Here is a 27,347-nt window from a genome sequence, read left to right on the forward strand (position 1 = left end):
TCACTATTCACGATGGATCAAGTGCAATTTATGTCTCTAATCCGTTTCCCTCGCCTTCCAAATTACTGCGCGGAGAGTGGCTAGGCCTTGTAGATGACATTGATCCCTTGTGTGCACATGTCGTTCCTGATCACTCGAACCCGCTTCATATCGACGCCGTTGATTGCTCCACGTTACCCTCTCAGCCATCGTTCACCGAAGCACTTTCGCGATGCATCGACAGCAACCTTACGGCCCAGCAGCGCGCCGACATCATCGCCCTCCTCGAGTGCTTCCGCACAAGCTTCGACCACCAGCAACCAACTTTGGGCCGTGCTTCCACTGTATGTCATCAAATCGACACTGGCATTCACGCACCTTTACGTCAGCGTCCGCATCGTGTGTCGGCATCTGAACGCCGTGTCATCGCAGAACAAGTTGACGACATGCTGAAGCGCGGCGTTATTGAGCCCTCTAACAGCCCATGGGCCTCGCCGGTTGTTCTAGTAAAGAAAAAAGATGGCTCAATAAGATTTTGCGTCGACTACCGCCGGTTGAACAAGATCACACGCAAAGATGTTTACCCGTTACCTCGCATAGACGATGCACTCGACTGCTTACAAGGCGCCGAGTTCTTCTCGTCGCTAGACCTGCGCTCCGGTTATTGGCAGGTTCCGATGGCCGAGGCTGATCGCCCAAAAACGGCTTTCGTTACCCCCGATGGTTTATACGAATTTAACGTCATGCCATTCGGGCTATGCAATGCGCCTGCCACCTTCGAGCGCATGATCGACAACATCCTCCGTGGCCTGAAATGGCAAACCTGCCTGTGCTATTTAGACGACATTGTCATATTTTCCCGTGACTTTTCAACACATCTTCAGCGCCTCGAAGCCGTGCTGACTTGCCTCAGTTCCGCCGGTCTACAGCTCAATTTAAAGAAGTGCTGCTTTGGCGCCCGACAACTCCTAATTTTGGGCCATGTCGTCTCTAGAGATGGTGTTCGTCCGGATCCGACGAAACTTCGTGCCGTTGCCGAGTTCCCTAAGCCAAAGACGATGAAAGAACTTCGCAGCTTCCTCGGCCTATGTTCCTATTTTCGTCGTTTTATCCGCAACTTTGCCTGCATCATATCGCCCTTGACTGAACTTCTTCGCGGCAACCGCGATCTTTCGGGATGGTCATCGGCGTGTGATGATGCATTTGCCACACTCCGTCACCTTCTTACATCACCTCCAATATTGCGACATTTTGATCCACTTGCTCCGACAGAAATCCACACGGACGCCAGCGGTATCGGTCTCGGTGCTGTGCTCGCCCAGCGTAAGCCTGGATTTGATGAGTACGTCGTCTCCTACGCCAGCCGTGCGCTCACAAAAGCGGAAGCCAACTATTCCGTTACAGAAAAAGAGTGTCTGGCCATTATATGGGCAATAGGCAAATTCCGACCCTATCTTTACGGGCGCCCATTTAGCGTGGTTACAGACCACCATGCATTATGTTGGCTTTCCTCTTTAAAAGATCCTTCCGGCCGGCTCGCCCGTTGGGCACTCCGGCTCCAGGAGTACGACATTCACGTCATTTACCGATCTGGCCGAAGACATTCCGACGCAGATGCTCTGTCCCGATCACCCCTACCATCTAGTGACGAGTCGCCGCCTCCGCCTACACACGACGTATCTGCACTTGGTGTCAACGACATGTTTCTGGAGCAAAGGAAGGATCCCTGGGTTGCTTCAATTCTTAACTTGTTGCGTCGGCCTCCCTCACAACCCATCCCTAGAGGTATGCGCCGTCAAATACAGCACTTCGTTATCCGGGATGGTTTGCTATACCGACGAAATTATCTCCCTGAAGGACGCCGATGGCTCCTGGTTATTCCCACACATCTCCGCTCGGACATATGCGCCTCCTTTCACGCCGACCCACATTGCGCGCATGCGGGAGTGTTAAAAACTTACACCCGCCTATCACAACGCTTTTACTGGCGCGGAATGTATCGGTTCGTTCGCCGCTACGTCCGTTCCTGTATTGCTTGCCAGCGCCGGAAGAATCCAGCTTCCCGTTCTCCAGCTCCACTACAGCCCTTGCCTTGTCCTGCCAGACCATTCGACCGTGTTGGTATAGATCTCTACGGACCTCTTCCAATCACACCTGCTGGAAATCGCTGGATAATCGTCGCCATTGATCACCTTACGCGGTATGCAGAAACTTCACCGTTGCCATCTGCATCGGCAAGTGACGTCGGTTCTTTCATATTGCATCGAATCATTCTACGTCATGGTGCACCGCGTGAGCTGCTCAGCGACCGAGGACGCGTGTTTTTGTCGGACGCAGTCGAATCACTTCTAAAGGAATGCCGTGTCATTCATCGGACCACCACCGCGTACCACCCTCAAACAAACGGCATGACAGAACGATTCAACCGAACATTAGGGGATATGCTGTCAATGTACGTCGCTTCCGACCACTCCAACTGGGACCGTGTTCTCACTTTTGTGACGTACGCGCATAATACTGCAGTACAGACAACCACTGGATTCTCTCCATACTTCCTCCTTTACGGACGCGAGCCCTCCTGCACGCTAGACACCATCCTCCCTTACCGCCCTGATGTGGCTGAGTCGACGACGGTGTCACAAGCTGCTAAATACGCGGAAGAGTGTCGCCAGCTTGCCCGCTCCCTCACTACTGCTGACCAGCAACGCCAGAAACACCATCGCGATAGCTCGACGCCTCCGGCCTCTTATGCCCCTGATCAACTTGTATGGCTTTGGATCCCATCAACCAGCCCTGGTCTGTCAACGAAACTTCTCTCCAAGTATCACGGCCCTTACCGTGTGGTCAAACAAACATCACCTGTGAATTACGTAGTGGAGCCGCTTGCGCAGTCCTCTGATCAACGACGCCGTGGACGTGAGACTGTTCACATAGACCGCCTGAAACCGTATTACGACCCCTCTGTCGTCTCCTGCCCCTAAGTCGCCAGGATGGCTCTTTTCCGGAGGGGAAGAAAATGTAGTGAAGAAGATGAGTGCTACTCGGAAAGGCAGAGGGTACCACTCAGGTGGAAAAGAAGAAGACGTTTGGTTGTCTCGGCGCTTAGGCTGGTTCCGCCATTAGCACGTAACTTGTCTTAACTGTTCCCCTGTTTTATAAACCAGTGCTACTCCTAAACGCCTTATTTTAATATTTGTATGTGCGAGAAATTGCTGTAACAACGTTATGATAATCTGCTGGTTTTGTCGCACGCTTCCATCGTTAGACGTTCGCTAGACCCACAGCACCCTGACGATAGCACAACTGCACACTTCTGTCGTCATCCGTGCACGGTATGACAACGATATACTTGAAGGGCGATGGGCAGGTCATGAAAACTTACACGGGTCATCGCATGCAACGTTCGTACCGTATGTCGTCTTCATTTGCGTCGTAGAAACTTCGGTTTCAACTTGTTACAAGATCGCACCGTCTCGCCCACGAACGAATTATTTTTGCGGCTGCTAGACAGCGGCTAGGTAAGGCGCCGCTGCACAAAAAAAAAGTGAGGAAATAAGGCTTACGTACTCTGGGTTATGTGTCGCATATTGCTTTCGTTTGCCTGCACCTAGATGGGGACGCAAAAGCGCTCGCACAGAGATTGAGATCCGGTAACGAACTTCCCGGAGCCATCCAACACAGTGCGTCTCACAGCCAGAATGTTGCTTCGAAACGTTAAATCAGTGTATTGCTCGATCCACGCGTTAGAGACTAGAAAAACAATGAGAGGAACGCGCACACACGAGTGCACCGCAACGGTCGTGCGTCGTCTGCTATGGGGGAAAGTTGTGGCGGCACCTGGCGGTACCTCCGGTCCCTACACGCCAATTTTTAGCTCCACACGCCTCCGTAGGGATGGCGCCGGTGAGCAGGTCGTAAGTTTATAGAGGAGGTCGTGGCCAAGACACAGTCAACGTCCGATTGGAAGTGGTCTCTAGATTTTCAATATGCTTCACTTCATCACACCCCGGTATTGTGGCAAAGCTGCCTTTCAAGCTCCGGTACGGTCGGAAATGTATTAACTCAAGAAAACGCTGGTTCCAACATGGAGATGAAAGATGTGGCAGAGGTGATGGCTCAATTAATGCTGTTTTGGACCTGAAATTTGCACAGGAAGTCCGAAAAATAGGAAGCCGAAGCTTTTTAGCATACAAAATTTCAGATGTTCTTATATATCGACGTCTACGAGGCAGATTTGGAACTCCGGATTTCAAGGGAGCACACCCTTGTCTGCAATATCAGTTGGGCTTCCACAGAAGTTGAAAGAGGAGGAGAGGCTGAGGAAATGGCATCTTTGCCTATCACGTGTAAAGTGTTGTTGGCAACGCTTTGGTTGAACCAAATCATGTATATAAATAGAATTCGGCCTCTACATTGCCTCATTCTTGATAAGACAAATCCCCTCTAACTTTTTTTTCTGCAATTTCGCTTCGAAGTATTAGAAAAATATTCTAGAAATATTCGAGAAATATTCGAAAAATATTCGATTCGATTCGCACTCACACTTCAATATTCGAATTCGCTTTGCACCCAAAATTTTGCTATTCGCGCAGCTCTACTATTAAATGCAATTTAAAGATAAAAGTCCTACTCAAATAGGGAAATGAATGCTCAATTCTGTCCCAATAATTTAATATCTGCAGTGCCACCAGTGTCCTGTGACATGTCCTGGCCTGCTGTCGGTCCTTATGATGTTTCTCTGAAGTTGGCAGTAGGAAAATTTGCAGAACTGCATGCAATAGACCCTTTTCATAATTGTAAAGCTGGCCTTCCTGCTATGCAGTTTGCCCAAGTAATGGCGGCTGGTCACTTACTGCAAACAGAGTATTCAAGTGCAGTTTGCTTAAAGGGACACTAAAGATCAAAACGATTTTTCTCGCATTAGTAAAGTAGTCTTCCACGATACTAAAAACACCACGCTTGCTGCGAGAAGACGCTTAATAAGCGAAAAAACGCGCAAAAAGAAAATACAGGTGGCGATGCCACCTTGGAATTCCCGCACCATTTGCCGTGACGTCACATATTTTTGACGGCGCCTACTTGGGCCTACGTAGTTCCTAATCGGTTAATTCGAAGTACATTGTCCTTTGAGGGGGCCAGAGATTTGACATAACGAGTTTGTGGAAATTTCGTTGAGCCAGTGGCGCCAAAATACGTTAAATGCTCTTTGAAACCTTTTACGTCACGAATTACAAAGTTCGGCGCGAAATTTAAAAATGAAACTTTGAACTTGGTTTTCTCCTCTAATAATAAACCTATGGTGGTGAAATAAACTACACAAGAGTTCTCCGAGCACACTTTATCAATCTAAACCAATTCATTGTTTCTCTTTAGTGTCCCTTTAAGCTAGGACATAGGAAATGTAGAATCAGCTCTCTTGACATAAACACGCGTAATAGAAAAGCCCCAGTACGCGCAACTAGGACCTCGTCTCCACTTGAAGCACGGCAGGCGCCGCCATTAGCTGGGCGAATATGCAGCACAGGAAAGCGCACTTGATTATGAAAAGGGTCTACAGTCCGGAGAAAATTGTGGGCCGCTGTTGGGCAAACAGCTGCATAGCATGACTGCAACGTCAAAAGGTAAAATTTACACCATCCACTCACTTGTCGTTCTTGTAAGCCTTCCAGCCTGCTAGCAGACCTTTGCCAAGGAGCTTGTCGGTTCTGCACTTTGGCATCTGCAAGGATGGAGTGATAAGCAATGCCTTGCAAAATGGCAGGGATGTTTGCTCCTTAACCCGCTTAAAAGATGATATAGTAACTTCTTAGCACTGAAGGACGAGGACATACAAAAAGATCAAACAGGATGAGTGTCATCTTTATATTGAATTTATTAAAGGGGCCCTCCAACACTATTCAACCCCCCATTTTTTACTTGCGGGTTGCGTAGACTGATGGCTGGGGATAATTTTAGCATAAGTTTAAGCACCGATATCAAATTATTTAGTATTTTAATCACGCGTTGAAGTCGCTACATCGCTGCTGACCGCATCAGCGCGTAGTGGCGCTTGCCAGAACTATTGCGGGCGGAAATGACGAAGATGAGCGCTGGCCTATGATTGGATAAATGTAACGTTAGAAGTAATAACGGCGTTGCATCAAAGTTGAGATTACTATTGTGTTTCGTTTTTCTTTTCTGTGCTTTTTCAATGAACTCCAAATAGCCGCCGTCGCAACAAAAAATATCACTACACCCACAAAGTACGACAGAGGCGCCGGTTGCCATTTCGCCTCTGGTTGCTCTGGCTTTCTTTTTTTTTTTTTTGCCTGCGCCGGTCGGATGTCCATATGAAACGCTTGCCCCTCTTCCTTCTTTTTGCGTCTGTAGGTTTGCGAGCTGCCTCTTTCCGCATGTGCGGTAGGCTCATGATTGTTGTTGAAACGGTGCAAGTAATCCTTTTCGTTGAATTGTTGTCGCTGCACACTTGTAACTCGTCGGGCTGCTCACCGAACAACCCACGTAGGGGCGACCGTGTTTAACCGCCCATGCCGCTCCACAAATTCCCTTCTCAGAATGAGAAGAGGGAATGACACGGAATGTCGTTGTAAGGAACAGCAGACAAAGCCTCCCCAGCCTCGCTTCGAAGCAGTAGCGCCCGCTCAAGTTCTGACAAGTCAGGTTTCAGGAACCACGTTTGCTACTATGGCAACGACGTCAACAATGCGTTGGAAAGGAGAAGCAACAATGGTGTGCGAGCTTCCCCTACGTAAGAGCTTTCAGCCCATTTCATTGGAGCGCCATCCGACGTCACAGCAGAGAGTGAAATGTGGTCACGTGACCCCGCGAAAATCGAGTTGAGGGTAGGCATTTTTTTTCTTGTATTTTGAATTTTCTAAATTGAATAACTTCGTACTGCGTGCCGCTATCGCTGCCGTTCTTGCTGCACTAGTTCGTCCGTACTTCAGTCTACGCAATCCACGAGTAAAAAATGGGGGGTTGAAGAGTGTTGGAGGGCCCCTTTAAAAAACAGCAGTCGAAGAGGAAAACCCCCAATAGTCTAGTGCACATGTGCGCATGCTTTCTTAGGCACTATGTGGTAATTCTGTTGTGCCTTACAAACTCGTCCAAGCTTGCGTGCACTTGCAGTTAGTGCACGAGAGTGTACTAACTGCTAGCCGTGGACTAACGTTACTTAAAGTGCTAGTTTTTGAAGCCAAGAGAATGTGAGGCATTTTGTAAAGCATTTGACCATGTGAGTGGAGCTGCATCCGGTTGAATGAGCAATTTGAAGGAGAATACAGTAGAATCCTGCTACAAGGAATGCTGCTACAAAGAAATTTCAGCCACAATGAAGAACTTTTGATACGCTGTCAGTTGCCCAAAGAAAATAGCATGATAATGTCTCATCACAACAACCAATTTTCCTGCAGATATTTCAGCTTCAACAAAGTTTTAGCACTGTAACTGGATAGGGAAGGAATGCTTACTCGACACTGCCCCACGACAGGTGGACAATTTCGCAAGGCCTTGTGATTTCCTTTCCAGAATGGCTGTGGTACAAGAACCCTGTCTTCACTTCAAATGTGCCTTTCACTACTTGTGCGCACCCAGATTTAAAAAATACCATTAAAGGGCCCCTAAACCAACTCCGATAATTTTTTTTCAGCATTTCAAGTAAACGCACGCATCGAGTCAGAATGCTGTCACAATCAACAATGCCAAGCACAGCAGCGCTACGCGCCGCGGGCGCCCCACAAATTCTAAGAAACAATCCCTTCTCCTCTCCGTGCCTTTCGGCATTCCTCATCCCCTCAGCGTTCGCCGTGACGTCAACATGTCATCTGTCGTCATTTACAACACCTGTTTGTACGCTTGCAGGTACTCGCTCTAGCTGATCTTCCTCCTTGTATGGCGAGGGGGAGCACTCGGCCAGGAGGAGAGACGAGCCGACGAACGGAGCATAGTGAAGGAAAGAGTGAAACGAGCGAGGGCCTCTTTTGCATCATCAAACGCGTGTAACTCCGCTATTACGGCACTGTTTCAAAAAAATTCTCACGATTACGTGTTCATTGCAGACTCGTGCACAACTGAAACACCACCTAAATTTTGACCTAAAAGTGGTTTAGGGGCCCTTTAAGCTGGGGATATGCTCACTACGCATTCATCATGAATTTCCTCACTAGTACGATCCATTTATTTAATTGTAGCAGTACTTGACTGTGCAGGAAGCTTTGCGCTCATTTTAACAGACATGCGACTTTCATCGCAACTAAGTTGAAGCAGCTGTAATGACGTGAATGAAGGTCGATGCAGAATCTCATTTGAACCCTGGCAAACGAGGTGAACAAATTTAAGAAAACAACTTCAATGTTGGGAACTACCAAACAAATTTCATACAGTCGATATGCTCATTTGTCATCAAGGCAAAAATCGCGTGTGAAATGTCAGCAGTTTCTTCTAGGGATGGCGAGTGTGCTTATGACATCCCATCACTCATCAATGGCGACGTGCAATGCATTCGGTTTTTAGGACTGAGCAGATTAGAGCACTGCACGGGCCCGGGCCGACCGGAAAGCCTGGGCCGGGCCGTCTGAAGCATTTTCCGGCGGGCCCGGGCTGGGCTCGGGCTTGAAAGTGTGGGCCTGGGCCGGGCCCAGGCTTGAGGTTGCAGGCCGGGCCAGACTTGGGCCCGCTCATTAAAAAGTCTGCGTCGGGCCTTCGAGCACCTGTGAACGTTATGCATTGCATGCCGGATTAATTTCGACCACCTGGAGTTCTTTAACGTGCACCGAAAGATAAGTACACGAGTGTTCTTGCATTTCGCCCCCATCAAAAAAAGCGGCTGCCGTAGCCACGGGAACCGCACCCACATCCTAGGACTTAACAGCAAAACAGCTTAACCACTGAGCTACCACAGCTGGCAAAGCAACATTTCGATGCATGTACACATCGGATTTTCCATCCTATCGCCCGCTACAAAGTGCAAGGCATCATTAACAATCATCATCAACAACTAGTATCCGCCAGCGGGCCCGGGCCGGGCCTGGCCATGAACACGCGCACCCTGGATAAGTTTAGTAATGAACGCCCGGGCCCGGTCTTGGAACCACGGGCTCGGGCCGGGCTCGGTTCGGTCATGTACGCCCGGGCCCGGACTGGGCTCTGGCTTCATAAAGCGGGCCCGGGCCGGAAAATCAGGCCCGTGCAGTGCTCTAGAGCAGATGCCACGCTATCATCAGGCAATGAGTGACATACTCATGTACAATGCTCATAAATTGAAATGCGACAATTTAAGGCTAAGCAATGCACATACTGTCATTGCCACCATGTTCAGCTCGTGCCCATCGTTGTAATAATTGGGTCCTGCACTTACACTAGGGCCAGCATCACCTTTAGTGTCCACATTGTAGCAACACAACACGATTATTTTGAGCAATTGCACATACCAGAGGTTATACTTGGAGTTTTGATGTCACTTACCAACCCATGAGCACTGCACATAATATGTCCACCAGTGGTCGCTGCAGCTGACTGGTAGCTGTTCTCATGCGACTACTAGATGTTCGCTTATTTTAATGATCTCCTGTTGATAACAGCTCCATGTTTTTTGTTTAGTGTTTTTTTATTGAAATGACCCAAGAGACCTCCCTGCTGTGCCAACCAATTTATCCCGGGCAGAGTGTCATTTTTCTGTCACAGCCTTATTACAAAGCAGCAATCCTGTTTGACACAAGTCAAGTCTTCTTGTTTCATGAAGTTACTTTATAAGTAAATTAAAGTGCCTTTGCAATGAAAAGAATCTGCTGTTATCAAAAGAATTCATGCACACTGCTTGCGCAACGAATCAAAAATAAAATTATTAGCTTGTTTTGCCATGTACAGGTGGCACTACAGTCAGGAGACTACGGCGATTTTGGCCAATGGCGCGTCCAGATTTTGACACTGCCTTTGGGTGAATATGAACGAGACAATGCTCAACACTAACAGTGATGTTTCACCACTCCAAAAGACAGAATACATCAGAAACATAAAAACATGTTGAAAACATTCTACTATTTATGCAAAGCACACCAACCTGTCCAAAAACAAGCTTCGTGAAGCTTCAATAACAAAAAAGCATCTCTGACCATAAATCAGCTCTTCACTTGGACACAGTGTCGGAATGCTTGAGGAGCACTGTTTTCACAGTTACAGCCGACCATGTAGTACTATGCACTAAATTCCCTCTGGCTAAACTCTCATAAGGTAACTTTTTGGTAAAGAAAATACAGTTTACGTCGCATGGCATAGACTTAATGTACTAGTGTTAAGCTTATGATGCGGTACCGTGAACAGATTTGCTAAGCTATTCCCATTTCCATCCTCAAAAGAGTCCACGAAACCTGTCTGAAGAAATTCACTGCCTCGACCTCTATGGTTACAGATGTTGAAGATGCTCACCTCTGCTTCCGTAGCTACGACACCCAGGTTCCTCATTATGTACCTGTTAAAAAAATCAATTGACAAAGGCATAAAGAAAAATTCAGTTATATAAAGATAAAGAATTAGCACTAAATGAGTGTTTTGTAAAGCAATTTGTGAATACCGTAATGAAGAGCTTATATGTCAGCCAGCTGACCAGCCGACCTTTAATATTATTTAAGCTGGTCTGCTGTACCAAAAGGCAGGATTTTATACGTGCACTTTTTGTGCAACCCGTTCTTGGTATTTGTCAAATCAATATCGACAAAGAGGCACGACAAAGTAGCAACACTGAACTTCAGGCAAGATAATTTGCAGCAAATATCTCTAAGGGGAACTGTAGTTTGTGAAGCATCTTATGGACTGAGGCAAGGGCATATAATAACACACTGCTATTCATTACATTATTATAAGAGTGAACAGACAACATCACACAGTATTTGCCAACAGTTAGGACATCCCTATAGCCAACACTTAGTCAACATTAGGTAGGGCAGACACTGTGGAAGTAAATGCAGTAATCTTCAGACAGGAGCCTTCAGACAAACTTGTGTGCCTCATAATAGTCCAGAACATGTTTTCCTCTCACTACTGGTTTTATGTCCTGTTCTGCTTCACTAGAGGCTTTGTTTTCTTTCCAATTTGGAAAATGTTTTTTGATGCCTGAAAAGCGGTCCAAAGAAATCCTGGCTTACTTGCTATAAAATGATAGCGTGGTAATACCAATGAACTAGGTCCAACATTTTAAGGAAAGCCGCGAACATCCGAAGGAAAATAGAAAATTATGACGCTCTTTCCATTTTGCGTGAAAATGAAAACATCAATCCTGTCTGTATCTTATGCTTAACAACGATCAGAATAATATCAGAAGCCCCCTGTTTTGGAAAAGTTGCCTGTTCACTGAACAACTACAAAAGTGGGGAAATGCAGGCTATCACTGAGATGGTGTCAAAACTGCCGACTCCTAAGCAGAAGTTGTGATGAAAAGCTTTACACAAAGGCGATGAATTCTCGCAGAGTTATCATTGTGACAAAATTTGAATTTACCCAAAATTAGGACATCGAGGTGAAGTTGCAGACAAAGAAGTGGAAAGAGAAAGAGAGCGTGGTAGAATAAAGCAAAATTAATTGTGTTGATCATGTCTTCGAACTGTCATAAATTAGTGCTCCATGAAAGCAAAACTGGAATGTGGCTCTCCATGGGGAGGTCCCACAGCACATGAAAGATCGCGTGTGACGAGCGAGACCAAATTTGTCGAAGAAAGGTCACTGGATCTTGCACCACACTATTGCCCCATGACGCTATGCATTGATAGTGAGCGAGTTTTTGACATAACATTTTACCACTGCTCTAGAAAAGCCTTCTCACTTGCTGGATTTAGTACCCTGCAACTTCTTTTGCTGTCCACAATGCAAAGTGACGCTCACGAAGAAGGAATCTCAGGGACTCCTTCGTACAGCGATCTGCTGACTGAACAAAAACCTTCATGGGAAAAAAAAAGCTTCACTGAAACGTAATACGCAACTCCACGCTCCGTGGCATCACTGAAACACGGCTACAAGTAACAGCAGGTAGTACTTCTGCTGTTGTGTGGAGCCGTGTTTCAATGCTTCTAGCTAATTGTGTGCACTGCGTCACTTACTATGCTAGCACAGTGCCTTGTCCCTTGCTTGGCTGCATGTAAGAGAGTGTGTGTGAAATAGTAAGGTTTCCTTCCTCTTGCCTTTGCCTCTTCCTATTGTGCATGAGTGCAGTGCGCATTCTGTCAGGCAAGTGTGATGACAGTGACGCTGCTTTCATTTGTCCAGGTGACACATTTAAAGGGGAGCTCTGGTGTAATCAAGCAAATAGTATTTAAATAGTATTGACAAATACTATCCAAACAGTATTGACAGTCCTGTTCCAGCTATGGTGCCTCAATTTGCTTAGAAACTCGTCAATTATTTTAAATAATGAAAAAACGAGGTGCCCGAACTGGTACAAAAATGGGTAGCTGCTTCGCACAAAGTCAATGACATCGCATTATACCCTGTCATAGTAAAAACATAGCACATGCGACTCTAGCGCTAGAGTAGAGAAGCTGGTAATGTCACCAGACACTGGATTGAGCTGTGAAAGCTTTTTGGAACTTGACAGTCACCACTTCAACTATTTGAGCGCACAAGGATCACCGTTTGCTTATGACCCACTGCTGCGCAAAGCGAGGTAGCATACTAGGGAGGATATAGAAACATTATAAACACACGGTAGCCTGCATTCAAAGATACGATTCTGGAATTTACTACCAATCTTTAAAATTCATCTTCAGACAAACTAAATCACTTGAAGCTGTATTGTTGGGCCCATATCATCTGAGTATCAAAGAGAACATACCGTATGTACTCGTGCAATGGCCGCGCCATGTAAAAGCTGCACCCAGAACTTCATTAAAAAAGTTTCTCCAAAAATATATTTAAAATTCCGCATGTATTCGCCACACCTTTCATTTTTGAAAAGGTTAGCAGTGTTATCTGTAGTGTGGTGCGATAATTCCAAAGTTTTTTTCCGAAACATCGGACCGGTTGGTCGGGTGTTCGAGGTTGGTGAAAAATGTGTGATGGTGGTGCTCCCAAGGAGGTGCTTAGAAAAACAAGTGCACAGAGGTGCGCTTCCCGAGGCAAAAAAAAAAAGGCAAGTTCCTAGAGATAAAAGACTCACTTGTAGAGTACGTAATGGAGATGAGCAGCAACAGCTATACACTTTCGACGGAGATGCTGCATGTGAAAGCGCTCGACATCACACAAGACAAAGGCATTATTGTTAGAGCGTCTAAACCCAGCAATGGGTGGATCCGGCGCTTCATGAAGTGGAAGAACCCTTCTTTCTGCTGTCGCACAAAATGTGAGAACGTCTGCCTCGAAACGAAACAAAAAAAAAAGAAGTCTGCTGCTTTCTTTTCTTTTCCGCTTCTCCTAGTACAAGCGAGTATTGCAGTTCAATAAAGACAAGTAGTACAGGCAAGAATATTCACAAAAAAAGATGTTGTGTCTCTTTCTTCGTCTAACAGCCGCACCCACAATTTTCACCCCAGATCTAAAAAAAAAAACCTGCAGCCATTACAGAAGTACTATATACGGTATGTTCAAGATTTTACTGAGATTAGTGAGCATCAAGAAATTGCCGGGGTTCCCCTGTGGCGCCACACAAGGCGGTTGCAGCGAATGGTGGCATGGTATGCTTGGGTTATCACATACCAAGTACGTGGCGTCCGCCACATGCACTGCCAAAAAATGATAGTTGAAGTAGTGATAGGACTGTCAGTGATAAGTTGTACAGTGAAATCTCGGTATAACGAACTTCAGGGGACCGCGGAAAAATGTTCGTTATTCTGAAAGGTCGTTATAGTGAAAGCCCAAAAATTTACCATAACAATAGAATTTCAGTAACGCAAACGTCCTACCTTTGCAACGGTACGTCCTTGAACTCGTTTCTCACAACAATGCACACGTGAACGTCGGACAAGGCACGTTTATTTGAAACAGTCCGTGATCGTTTTTTGACGGGTGCAGCACAAACTCTGCGTCACGAACGATTCTAGACCGTCCGCATTTTTGTGTGCCGCTTCAGTCGCTGTTCCGCTTTTTTCTATGAATATGCGGAGTTTCCTCAAGTAGTCCAACGCATCTGTGGCCGACACGGACTCGTCGCGATCTTCGGGTGCTACCGTGACATCGTCGTCCATGTCATCGCTGCAATCCTTTAAGGCCCAACTGCATGCACGCGAGTTTTGAGCGACGGCCGACAAGATTTGCTGTCGCGGAGGGCCATCCATCGCCGTCGCTTGTCGCAGGGGTGCAATCGCGAAACGATGCTATTTCCGATTCCACACGGCTGGCTGATCGCGCTGATAACGCGGACGGACCGTCGTTCTGACCACTGGCCAAGCGCGAAAAGCACGAAAGGCATTGGAATCTGAAATAGAATCGTTCCGCGATAGCACCCCACGTTTCTGGAAAGCCAGAAAACATCGTTTGTCGCCCGGAAGTGAGCATGACGATATCCGACAACGTGGCAGCATCTCTGACCCTCGCTTCGGTTGTAATTTGCTCGTGATGCTTCCAATCGGCGCGTACTTCAAAGAATGCAAGTTATGGACTACCTTCTTTACAGCCCCATCTCACGCGGAGAGCGAGGCAGCGGCCGTATTTTGTCGTTATTATGATCGACGGTTCGTTTTGATGTTTCGGTGGTAGCTTGCTGCATTGGTGGTAGCTTGCTGCAATGTCAACATCGTCGTCGTGTGAGGTAGCCCTTCTCCCTGCGAAGCAACGATGTGAGGCGCTGCGGCTTTTCTTAAACGTTCTATGACGGCAAGAGGAAACGTTGTCGAGATGCGCCTCATGGACTAACCCCAACATAACGCAGTTTGCAAAGTGCGACGTAGCGTAGGCAGCGTACGCTTCCGGGCGCCCCATGGGATCACAGCAGATACTACTGTCGCGGTTAAACATAAGATTGCGAAAAAAGAAAGTCACGAAACGCTTTTATGGCATCCTTATCTCAAACAAGACAATAATAAATTTGGCATGTTGTCATTCATCTACTCTGTAATTCTTTTTCGTAATTTGCCTGCGTGCGCGCAATAGTTTTCAATCGAGCAGCGCGACGGAGCCCGTTTGTCGCAGTCGCCTTCGCTCGAAAGTCGCGTGCTATGCATGCGGTTGGGCCTTTACAAAACCTCATGCGTTGTCGCCTCCGCAACGAAGGGAAAGTTCTCCGTCCGCGTCTTTCTCCTCCCGTGCCATCTCAGGTTTTAGCGGGAGGGCGTCCGCTCTTCGCGTTGCGTCGTCTGCTACCTTACAGCTCCGACTGCCATGACCGATATACTGAAATCTAAGAATCCTCGCATTTCGGGATGCAAGTTCGTAGTACTGAGGTGTTGTTAAGGTTGCACGGGAATTAAATAACGATCGTTATTCTGAAGTGTTCGTTATTCTGAAGTTCGTAGTAGTGAAATATTTTTACATTGAAACTATAAGCAGTCGGCACGGGATTTCTTAAAAGTTCGTTAATTTGAAATGTTCGTTAATGTGGGGTTCGTTGTAACGAGGTTTGACTGTACTAGCGGATTTGTCGGTGGCCCCTTTTCTTCAACTGTGCAGTGAATATTTGCTCAGATTTTTAAGCGCAGTTGGTTTAAAACTTGAGTCATGTATGGTGTAGCTTTCTGTATTAAACAGGCCGTATACTGAATCACAAACTGCAGATGCTTACACTAGTGAACTCAGCGTGACTGTCAAAAGTCACATTACAACGGTGTCACCAAAAGTGTGGTGAACTTCACCAAACTGACCTTTAATTATTTCTGAGTGTGTGTGTCTTCATATCCAACAACAGAGAAGCCCCAAGTGCAGCTGCCAAAGCTACGGGAATGCACTGCGTCCCTTTTATCCCTCCTGTCATCTAAGTTTCATAACTGTTCAATGCATCCAGCTTTCAGCAGCACAGTCACGAAGTGGTTTTTGAACAAAGCCCCATGCTGACTGGTGTGTGTGTCCACGTTTTGTCAGATGACATAATCACCAGCTCTGACATCCATGACGTAATCTGCTTCATATCCACAGCTGTGCTGCACTTTAAGTGTAAGTGTGTTTCTAAATCACTGCAGTGAGAAATAAGGGCTCACGCCATAGTAGGGTTGCCACCTTACCACTAGAAAAAACTGACTGTTCGGGTGAGCGGGGTACTTATAAAGGTGGTTTAATTTCTGCTGAAAACAGAAAACAATGCCACGATCATAAAAATACAAGTCGTTTGGGATGTAAAGCCCCAGCAATTATTATTACTACATGTCGTTCCCGGCGAGGAGCCAGCTTTCGTTCTCAGGTTGAGATCTCCTGTCTTAAAACAAATAAAACGAATAATCGCATTACGATGGCCGAAGAAACAGACATTGACGTAATTTTTGCTGCTTTGAATGCACAGAATATAAGCTCATGATGCAAGCACGTAACCACTGATGTTCATTTTTCACTTCAGTTAAACGATCGGTATAACAAGAGGGATCAATTACTTCACATTTTTATGGGCACAAGATAGAAATTGGTTGAAAATGCGTGAGTTTTAGTGACTGACGAAAAATATGTAATATCTTCGAAGTTGCTGAATTCACACTTATAAAATGCAAAAAATAAAATAAAATGAATAATCGCGTCAGGATGGCTGAAAAAACCAGCCAATGATGGCCGGTCTTAGGTGTTGATGGGCAACCGGCCCACTGTCTAAAAAACCGGCCGGGCCGGTCTAAAACCAGGCCAGTGGCAACCCTACGCCATAGCCATCGTGTCAACAGCTACGCCATTAAAGAAAAAAAAAATGAAAGCAAGGAAATAAGGAAAAAAGAAACTAGCTTAACACAGCCTCTTTTGGAATGGCACGCAGGGCTTGCCTGTTTTATTTGTTGCTGTTAAGTGCCACCAAGTCCCTGGTGACTCTTGGTAACACCACGAGTAAACGGATGCCAGTGACAGCACTTTAACACAAATTTATGTTCTCCCAGACAGTTCGCTGCGCACTGAGGAAAACATCTAACCAGCAACTTATAAATTATCAAACATCATCACCAGTTCAAGGCAGAAGCTGCTTTTTGGAAATGAAAATTGCAAAAAAATATATTTTTCAGAAATATATATTTGGATTCTGCCATTACTGATGCATAACTTCACTATTTCTCATGCATCCTAGATCATTCTTTTGGCCACAAGAGCATTTTGTATCACATCAACGACAGATGGAGTTTTGTTTTTTGCTATTCTCTCAGCTTCAGCGCACTTAACTGTGATCATTTTTGTTGTGCTGAAAAGATTAGAGAGTATAAAAGGGTGTCAGCTATTACTTAGAACTTATAAATGTTTTAAGGGTTAAACAAGGAAAGCACTTTTTTTCAGTTATTCAAATTAGAGTGTTGACACTTGATGACTTTTATTCTAGGAAAGCCAGAACCATAAATTACACATGTGGCGCTCCTTTATGTGTGTGGAATCCAATGACATTTAATTCGGCAAGATCTCTGCAGCTAGACTAATCAAAATGTGATCAAAAGATGTGCTCATAAATAATTAATTTCAAAATTAATGGTATAGCATAGCTGCAGATGAGTTCATATTTCATATCACCACATGAAAACACATAATCACTTAAGTTTTCATCATTCTAGCTTAAATAATAAAACACTTTATGTTTAAAAACTACTACACCCCTCAATAGTGATAGCCACTGCAGGGTGTGTTTAAACGGTGATTATATACAGGGTTATTCTTTTAGAACTGACCTATTTTATTAGGCTGTAGTTTTGTTACAAATTATCCGATTTCAATGATGCGGTTTGCGGCAAAAGACTCAGGAAGGACGAAAATTTAATGCTCTGTTTCGTTTTTTGATGTGCAACGAGGAAAAAAAGAAAGAATAAGTAAGAAATAACAAAAACCGCAACATTCCGCGAAATTCCATACAAGAGTGACGCCCGACGTGTGCAAATTCGCATGCGAACGTAGCGTAGCGCGTGGGTGGGAGTCTCGAGTTCTTGGTTTTTGTGTCAACGTAACATGATGAACCTTGCGTCGCTAACTTCCTGCACGCTGACTGATGCGAACGCTGCACCAGACTAGCCATACCTCCTTGTATAGCATTTCGTGGTTTTCATCATTTCTTATTTAATCTTTTTTTTTTCAGTGCTGTAAATCAAAAAACGGGACAGGCCATTAAATTTTGACTCCTTCCTGGATGTTTTCCAGCAAACCGTATTACAATCGGATACTTTGTCACAAAACTACAGCCAAATGAAATAGGTCACTTCTAAAAGAATCACCCTGTGTAAGCCATTCCGTTCATTTTTTGTACACTTTAAGCTTACTTCAGACAAGCAAAATGTACAAATAATACACGTTGACCTGGCACACTGCCATTAGAGTGCCAGAGAAAGAGCGAAAGATGGAAGTGCGTACTTCTGCAGCTTGCAAAGTGGAGGTGTGATCCCACCGAACGAGGAGGCAATGGTGTTCACCTCCACCTGCTTGGGGCGGGCCTTGTGCAGTTCCTTGGTGTCACCCGATTTCAGGTCAAGCATGTAGTCACTCCTCAGCAGGCCCAGGCTTAATGGCTGCAAACAGCAGGAAATTAATTGCATTTCTGGGTTTTACATGCCAGAGAGCCACCAACCAAGTATGACACACATCATAGTGGGTGGGCTTGGAATAAATTGTGGCCATGTGGGGTTTTCCAACATGCAACCGAGGCACAGTACATGAGCGTCTTTGCACGATGCACCCTTTAGAGAGTGACCATTGGGGCCAGAATTGAATCTGCAGACATGTGCTTAGTAACACAATTCTATAGTCATTTCACCATAAAGAGAAAACAATGTAAACCTGTCATTGTTGTAATAAAAACTTACAACTTCATTTCTGTGAGGCTCAGTCCAGCAGTATAATACGTGTCGAGAACAAAATGCAGTCGGCCATTGGTGCTGCTTAGGTTTGCGACTCGGAAGGGGGAGGGGCTGTAGGCAAAGTTAAGGAGGGGGTGCCAGCAGCTCATGCTTGCTCCCAAATACTACACCACTATGAACGATGATGAGCTTGCGTTCAGATTAGGAAGTGGTATCTCTCCCAGTCAGTAAAAGCTTTCCTTGAACCTTCACCCTCATATTTAAGTTGCATGTACATTCGCTTTGATGGCAAACATTATCAGCGAAAGGCAGGAACTTGCATTGGCTCTGACGTCTCTATTTTTAGCTATGTATGTAGCAAAGTTGACAAGCTGGAAAGCATGCACAGGTTAGCAATGAAATCTTTTTCAGTACATGGATGGTTGCTTAGTTTTGATAAATGACAGCTGTCAGGATTCACAGATTGAAGAGACACTGTCATTCTTTAAAAGGAAGGCATTGGCTTAAAATTGCCATCTCAGTGCATGAATGAAGACTGTTTCTAGTCTTTTAAATTGTCCTTGATGTTCTCCCCTGGTCACGAGTTGGAAACATGCCCCGAGGTCAGTCAAGCCACTTTTGAATTGTACCTTGGGTCACACGAAGGTAGAAAAAATGTGACAGTCTCATCTTGTTTTCACTCTGTGCTGGAAAAATCATGTCCACATGAGTTGGATGACAGCCTCAATGCAGAGGAAATGAAAATGACAGAGGCTGGCTTTCGCGAGGGAAGGCTTTCTTTTGCAGAAGGAAATCTAGTACAGGTCATTAAGAAAGGTGGGCGGGGGGGTCGGGGAGGCGGGGGGCGGGGGCGCATGGGTGAAGCAACAGGAGCATAAAAATATAGCTGTACTTCTTACACACATAAATCGATCCATTGCCTTTAGAAAGTAGCCGGTGGCGGCAGCCCCCCCAAAATTTCTGCCTGTCCCCCCTTTGCCCCCCTAAGAGGAAATATATTTAAAACACAACACATAAGGTCCCTGCCTCCCTGCCCCCTAAAGGAACTTCGTTGTCGTGAGTGCACCCCATTAAAAAAAATCCTGGCGCGCCTCTGCTGAAAATGGTGTTCAGGTTTTCATTTCTGCCCTCAATGAGTCGGGTATGCTTCGTGCAAAGGTCAAATGGCTAATCACGAGAAAGTGGAAGGCCCAGAAAGTTGGCTGTCAAGTGAGGCATGTTAAAAGAAATGTCCCATGTCACGCTTCTGTGGTGTATTCACACACACTTTCCTGTGATCATGTGTAAGTTCGGCAGATGGCCCTGGTTAGAAGTGGGTGTCGACACCCGCAATCAATAAGCCGGTAGTGAAAGGAATGCTTTACAGACCAAGGAGCATTGTACCAGCTCGAAATGTAGTGGCTTTGATTGTATTTACTTTGTAGAATAATTTCTAGAAAATAGATGGGGATATCTGGGTCCCATGTACGAGGAGTACATGCTATGCTTTATGATACCAAAGCCCAGACTAGGGAGGAACTTCCTTCAAAGGCATAACAACTTCTTAGCTTGTGTCACGATGGGCTCCTATGGTACACATTGACATCCACTCCACTTGTGGCTCTGCCTCGCTTCAGGGAGCTCCACCAATGGTGAAACCCCTCCACTGCCATGTTAGTTGGTTGCCACTACACATCACTGCCATGCTCATCATCCTGCAGTAGCAGTCTTGCATACGTCTGGGTTCACCTGCCACCACTGCTATGGGAAAACAGCATTTTGGCCAGAGAGCACTGCCATCCCATCAGTGATGAAACTTCCAGGCTTTGCAGCTGTTGTCAGTGCAATTAAAGCATGACTGCTCATTTTAACGTAAAGCACACTTTCACCGCTGCTAAACACAATGGTGGACATGCAAGTAAAAGACAGTGAACTGGTCTGGTTGTTCAAAGCTCTTTCGTCAGCCTTTACGGGCCGATGTGCAACACAATGAATGTGCCCATCTATCTTCCCTGCCTTTTGAGGCCGCCAGACCTGTGCTCTTCTTTGACTTTGACCCTTCCTTGACCCCTTATTTGAAAGGGAAGGCTGCTACATGGTTCAGAATAAACCTCAATTTGAGCATTCTAATAGTAAACTGCTGCAAAGATATGTTTCCCCAAAACCACAGCATAAATAAATTGAACTTCCTGGGTTTTAATTGCGCAAACCACAATATGATTGAGATGTGCAGTAATGGCAGCATCAATCTGCATCAATTTTGGGGGTTCTTTAAAGGGACACTAAAGGCAAATAACAATTTATGTCAGAGTGAAAGCCCAATGTATGACAACTTCTGAAACGGCAATATTATCAACAGCAGTGCCCTACTTACCGAGAAATTAAGCTAAGTGTATCACATGATGAGCGCCACGAGTGGGACATTTTCGAAGTGATACCGATGACGTATGGAAGTCGGCCTACAATAAATCACTAGTAATCAAACTAGCAGCAGTAAGAAAAGAACATCCCGAGCATCAAAAGACATAATAAAATGCTGTTTGTTCGTTTCCGCTTGATTCATGGAAAACAAAACCTCCGTGGCGTTGCCATGGGGAACGAACGGCGCGCGTGGTTCAAAGGTTGCGTTTTCGCCGAACTGCGCCTCGCCCGTCTCAGTGGTAGTTTCGGGATCGCGTACTGCCGTGCGTGTTTTGCGCGCTCGTGAAAGTCACTCTGACAGAAAGTTCGACAAAATGCCGCATGCGTCTGATATTGCCGGATGCCCGAATGGTGCACAACGCCAGTGCTGCAGCAAGGAAACCGGTGTGTCTTTTCACTGGGTGCCGCGGAATGAACCCTTACGCTCGAAGTGGCTTAGTGTCATGCCATTGCGCCAGTGTGCTAAACAGTCAAAACCTCTGCGTGTGTGCTTGCTGCACTTTCGTACTGAGGATTACGAGACCAACCGCAACTTGGTGAAGGCTTTGAATGTGCCCAGCAAGTCTTTGCCGCAGCGCCGTTGTTGCTAAAGTCCCTAGATTTTTCCCTCTTCTTTCTTAAGTACCGACAACCATTGAAGCGCCGGCGACGAATCTCATTGGCTAACGCTCGTTTTCGGTAGCCATGTTCTTCCTAACTCTTTTCCAGCACCTGGTGAAACGCGTTCCCCATTCACTAATGACAGGGGGTTGACGGGAGGAGAAAGGCGCGTCGCGGTAGCATATTGTCCGCTGAAAGATGCGTGGCTAATGTACATAGACGCACATGGCTTTGTAAATCTTCTAAGTTAGGAAGAAAATGGCGTCGGACGCCAGCTGCGCGTGAGAGGGGGCCGTGAAAGGAGGCAGTTGTCGGTACTTAAGTAAAAAGGAAAAATCTAGGGACTTTAGTTGTTGCTACTGTGGGTCCCGCTACTTCCGCTCGGCTGCTACTAGTGTCGGCGGCCGCGCAGTAAAAGCGGGCAACGTTGGGCACGGCAGCAGTGACGTATGAAAGTCGTATTTTCAGGCGGGAGATTTGAAGCGCGCTAACGCGATGCGGACCAATAAAAACGTGATTTTATTTCAAAATAAGCACTTCCTTGGCACAAAAGCAGCACTACGAGGTTTCTGGACCGCTATTTCAACAATCAACGTCGACTTAATATTTGCCTATAAGGTCCCTTTAATGTGCACCAGAACCTAAGAAGTACATGGGTATTCTTCAAAGGTAAATACTCGGAAGACATCTTCCTGGTTGGAAAGTCACTCAAAAGTAAATAGAAGGAGGGAATACATGTCCCCTACAAACCATTTTACTTGATCATCCATTACCTTCAAGGACAAAGAAAATACCGTCCTCCATAAACAAGGCATGGTGAAGTGCTTACAAGATTCTTTGTTCTGAATGTGAATTTTCCTAAATTGGCAGGAGAAAGTACCTTCTAGGTCACCTCCATCAGCATGAAAACAACCTGCATAATTTCAATCTACACAGAAGGGTTAGGGAACACTTGCAGACACATGACTACCAATTTGACCCAGGTTTGAAAGTCATCTTGGAGGTTCAAAGGAATTCGGCTGAATGTCTCTTTTTGAAGTTGTGGCACACAGAGACAACAAAGATGAATTTGAAATGGTGAACACGCACTCCCGCAACTTTTGTAGGCACAAGGTCTCCACAGTGCCAGTGAATGTCTGGTGGGGAGATGAAAGGACAGGCTATAAGAGTGACATTAGGACAGCCGACTGCACACTCAAAGGAGGAGTAGTCCGAGTCTAAAACGTAGGGTATTTAAAATATGTATTTGGTTGGTGTCAAATGAAGCTGTTTATATATTTAAATGGGCGTTCTTGAATTTCGCTCCCATCGAAATGTAGCTGCCATTGCCAGGAACAGAGCACACATCCTCGAGCTTATGTTGAATTCCAATGGCGGAGTCGGAGCAAGCTTTTCTGCTCCTTTTGAAGCAAGTGTGTTCCAATGGCCGAGTGAGGGCGGGAGTCAAGCGTTTCAATGGAAGAGTCAGAGTGGATTCAGAGCAGGAGTCAGTCCGTGGAGCAGGAAAAGTTGCTTCGCGAAAATTGGCGGAGTGGACTGGAACTCGGCGTGACATACTTCCTTTAACACGTTTGCCTGCTTGGGGGCGCTGCCGGTGTCGCATGTTTTGACAGTAATGGCGCACGACATGGGCGTCTGGAAAAATCGTGCGGCATTGCTTCCGCTGATCGATAGCGACAGCTCCGAGTCAGAACTCCAGTTCCTGCACGAGCGATTCATTGGATAGTGACAGCGATGCTGAAACTGCTGCATACGAGCGGGAATTCGACAGCGGGATTAGCAGAATGAAATAACTACACGCAAGGTATTCTGGGCACCTCAAGCACTTCCGTTTTCTCCTTGCTCCAGTGGCGCAGATTGTGTTCCAATCGCGGATTGGAAGGCGCTGCTCTACGCCAGAGTCAAGTGCTCGCTCGCAGAGTGTATCGGCTGCTCCGACTCTGCCATTGGAATTCAACATTAGAAACACAACCACTTGGCTGCTATGCTATCACATCAGCTCATTGCAAGCAGTAGACACTAAGTGAATAAAACTTCAAGAGTGCAATATCATATCAAGCATAAATAATAATGTCTCACATAAATCCTGACTGGGATCAGCATCGTGTTGGCAACGTGGTAAGTACAACTATGATCAGCAACGTGGTAAGTACAACTATGAAAAGCAGTAACAAGGCACATTACCTGTGGGAACTCAGCCTCCCAAACCTTTTGGTAGATGTTGAAAATGGAAGCTGTGAACTCGTCAGTCTCAATGGTACTGCAAAGAGAACAGAACCATCGTCATGATTTCTGATAAAGGGGTTTTGGTCACACTTCTCAGCTACAGGAAGCAACAGCTTGAATGGAAAAAAGAAAGCTAAACGAATGAAAAATACCAGAGTTGAGCTAGATTTCACGATTAGTGACACAAGTTGTGTGACAGGGCCAGTTTGTAATGCACGATAAAAAATAATCACGTAGAGAACTGAGAGAAGACTGATTCACCAGCCAAGAGATCCGTGCTTGTTTTTTTGAGCATGCAGTGTGTGAATGTCAGTGCGCCTGTTTCCATCAGTACCCTATCCATATGGTGCTCCTTCTTATTATGAACACGTCCGCCTATGAGCTGGAAGTAGGCTTGTGGTAATGTGAGCTACAACTTCGCAAAGTAGTATAAATAAAAAGAAAGATGAGCGAGCTCCCCGTGTTGTTGAGGGACTCGAGGGAGCAGTCGTTGAGGGAGCAGTAATTCAGCACAAGTTTTAAGTTTTTAAGCCAATTCAAGATTATCACATTGCTAAGTAACTTATGACTGACCGACATAAAAACTGCTCAAATACATTAAGGCCTTTATCAACAGACCGATTTTCCAGGGGTTGCAGCTTTTGCATAGAAATCCAGGAACTGAATTCCCGTGATGTTTTTTGCAAATGATAATTTTTACAAGCCAAGCATTAAAGGCGAAACGGTCTCACCATGCCCACCATCTTTAACCTCTTGTGCCTGAATTGACGATTTGTGCTTCAATTGCTCGAAACATTTATCAAGTTGCTTTAACCACGAGCAACAAAATGTGATAGCTGGTTCTTGTTGATAACACAGCTAGAAGGGAAAGTGGGGTGCTCTTGAACTGATAGGTACTATTACCATGAAAAGATAATATTACACTGAGTGGGCCCATCATAACATGACTTTATTTTCAAGAACTGTGCATGTTAAAAAGTTGCCACATATACTAGAAATGTGCCCATTCTAAGACATAAAAATATCAAGAAAAAAAGTGAAGGAGTGCAATTGCTTTATTAAAAAATGTAACCGATTACAATTACCAATTACTTCCTCACAAAAGTAGGTGAACACTTTTAGGTCACCTTCCTCCCAATTTTCATTAACACATCACAAATACAGTAAATCAAACATACTGGCTTGGCTCTTTCAATGCATCGTTCGCACCTCTACACGCACCGTTTATTCTTCATCACAAGCTGTTTTCAAAATCTTTATCGGCTAGCAGAAGCAACTATGGAAAGTTGATCAGTGTACAAGCCGAAGGAAAGGGCTGTGTTGTACTGCACAAATCTTTGTGCACTAAACAGCAATGCTGTGGTACTTGCATCTGGGTAATCTATTAAAGGTACCCTGAAATGGCTTTGATGATTTTTTATAAATGCATTGAGCTGGTAAAGCAAGTCCTAAGAATCATTTGAAGACTGATTTAATTTCTGTGTCAACTGTGTAATTTATTACAAGATTTTAAACATGTGAATCGCTACAGTTCGCAGCGGCTCAGCCGAACGAGCTTTTAACTTCTGGCGCCTTTTACACGTAGAATTGTTCCAATACTCCTAGCAACCGGCGACCGATCTGACTGGATATGTCCAGTCCACGTCACTGTACCTCCTGTGGGCAGCAAGCGTCGTCTGCCTGTGTTACGTGCTCCGTGTTGACGTAAGCTGAGCGACAGTGTTTATCTCGAGGCTTCTTTTCTTGGACACAATGAATTACCCTAGCTGCGTTGTATACCACATATCTAGCAATTGGTGACCTGTAAAGCTGCGACATCGTCTAATGTTTGTGAGGCATCTGGCGAGCGGAATCGCTTTAGCTCGTCGCTGCAAGGAGCGTCGCGCTCTCGCTATCCGGTCAATGCCACGATCCATGTGTCTGCGGCTGTCACTTCACCCCTGAAGACACAACCGCATTGCCCGAGTTTACGCTCATCGGTAATCATTCTCGAATTCTTTTTGTTTGTCTGCATGCTTTTGCAGGTTGTCGCCGTACAGGATGCGTACGAAATAAAATAAGATCGGCTGGTAGTGTGCCGGCACCTGTCGGAGCAGATATCAACCACTCCGCGAGCTTCGTCTCTGTTGCCAGGCGGCGTGCTGTTGGGCGCAGTGGGCCATGGCCTCCGAGATTGCGTTCAACCTGTCAGCGCGCAATATCAGAGGCCATGACTGGGCGAATCTCAAACCGTCGAGTGCGCTCATGAGAGCACTGCGGTTGCCAGCAATGCCAGCGTGTCTCATGAGTTGAGGAGGCAAGGCAGTGATGAGAAGGAGGATATAGATATAATTGCCCGTAGCGGCATAGGCGTGCGCAGGGTTCCCTATCAGGGGGGGCAAAGGTTCATCGCAGTGCCCCCCCCTCTTAGGTGATTAGGGGGGGCGGCCGCCCCCCCTGCCCCCCCTGTGCACACGCCTATGCGTAGCGGCCTTAGTACACGGTGCATTGCTTAACTTGTGGTGCGAATGATTCGATGATGCTCTAGCCTAAACGCTGACAAAACTTAAAAAAACCGTTTCAAGGTCCCTTTAAGTGGAGTGTTTTGTTGTTCCTGAGACCAGGGGAAGGCACTCCCGATAGTACCCGTGAAAAGCTGAAAAATCATCTGTAGAGGGTTTTCTGTAATCTACATTTCAATTGGATATCACTATCAAATTATAAATGTGCTGTTTGAATATGCGGGCCAACATCTAGGGGAGCTCGACACTGACAGTGCCCTTCACTAGTAAGCCATTAAGACTAAAATGAAGAATTCTAACTGACGTTAGCAAATTTTAATGTTTCTTGAAAACGTAGACCAAATTGTAATGCTACTTCGAATACAGATGCACATTAGTAGGCCCTAATCATGCTGCCTGTATGTTGGTTGGTGGGTTTGTGGGGTTTTACATCCCAAAGCAATTCAGACTATGAGAGATGCCATAGTGGGCGGCTCCAGATAATTTTGACCACCTGGCATTCTTTCACGTGCCCTGAAATCACACAGTACACGTTTAAATGCAGAATCAGACGTGTATGTGTGTCATGTACATGACAGACTAAAAATTCCTTCTTTCAGAGTCATACATTTCTGTTTGTGTCAGACATGTCACAGGCTGCACACAATGAAGAATTCAGCAGCACCTTTTACTAACGAATGCAGTTGTACACGGCTTGAAAGGACTTTCAAAAGAGGGGTACGAATGTGCAAGCCAGCCATGTGCAGGTGATAAAAGGGCTAGCTGCAGGATG

At 45.8% G+C, this 27,347-nt stretch overlaps 1 protein-coding gene across 2 annotated transcripts in view; it reads right to left on the reverse strand.

Annotated features, from left to right (window-relative positions):
- Positions 1-27,347, reverse strand: part of LOC119386633 (glutathione synthetase) — a 74,683-nt gene that overhangs the window by 42,406 nt on the left and 4,930 nt on the right. For both annotated transcript variants that reach the window (XM_049413203.1, XM_037653919.2), the window contains exons 3-6: positions 24,033-24,108; positions 18,406-18,560; positions 10,402-10,444; positions 5,625-5,698 (exon numbers count right to left, since the gene is read on the reverse strand). In XM_049413203.1, the coding sequence (XP_049269160.1) occupies positions 5,625-5,698; positions 10,402-10,444; positions 18,406-18,560; positions 24,033-24,108 (348 nt within the window). The remainder of the gene's footprint in view (positions 1-5,624; positions 5,699-10,401; positions 10,445-18,405; positions 18,561-24,032; positions 24,109-27,347) is intronic.

Source organism: Rhipicephalus sanguineus, chromosome 3 (genome assembly GCF_013339695.2).
Source record: "Rhipicephalus sanguineus isolate Rsan-2018 chromosome 3, BIME_Rsan_1.4, whole genome shotgun sequence".
In the NCBI taxonomy this organism is placed as follows: domain Eukaryota; kingdom Metazoa; phylum Arthropoda; class Arachnida; order Ixodida; family Ixodidae; genus Rhipicephalus; species Rhipicephalus sanguineus.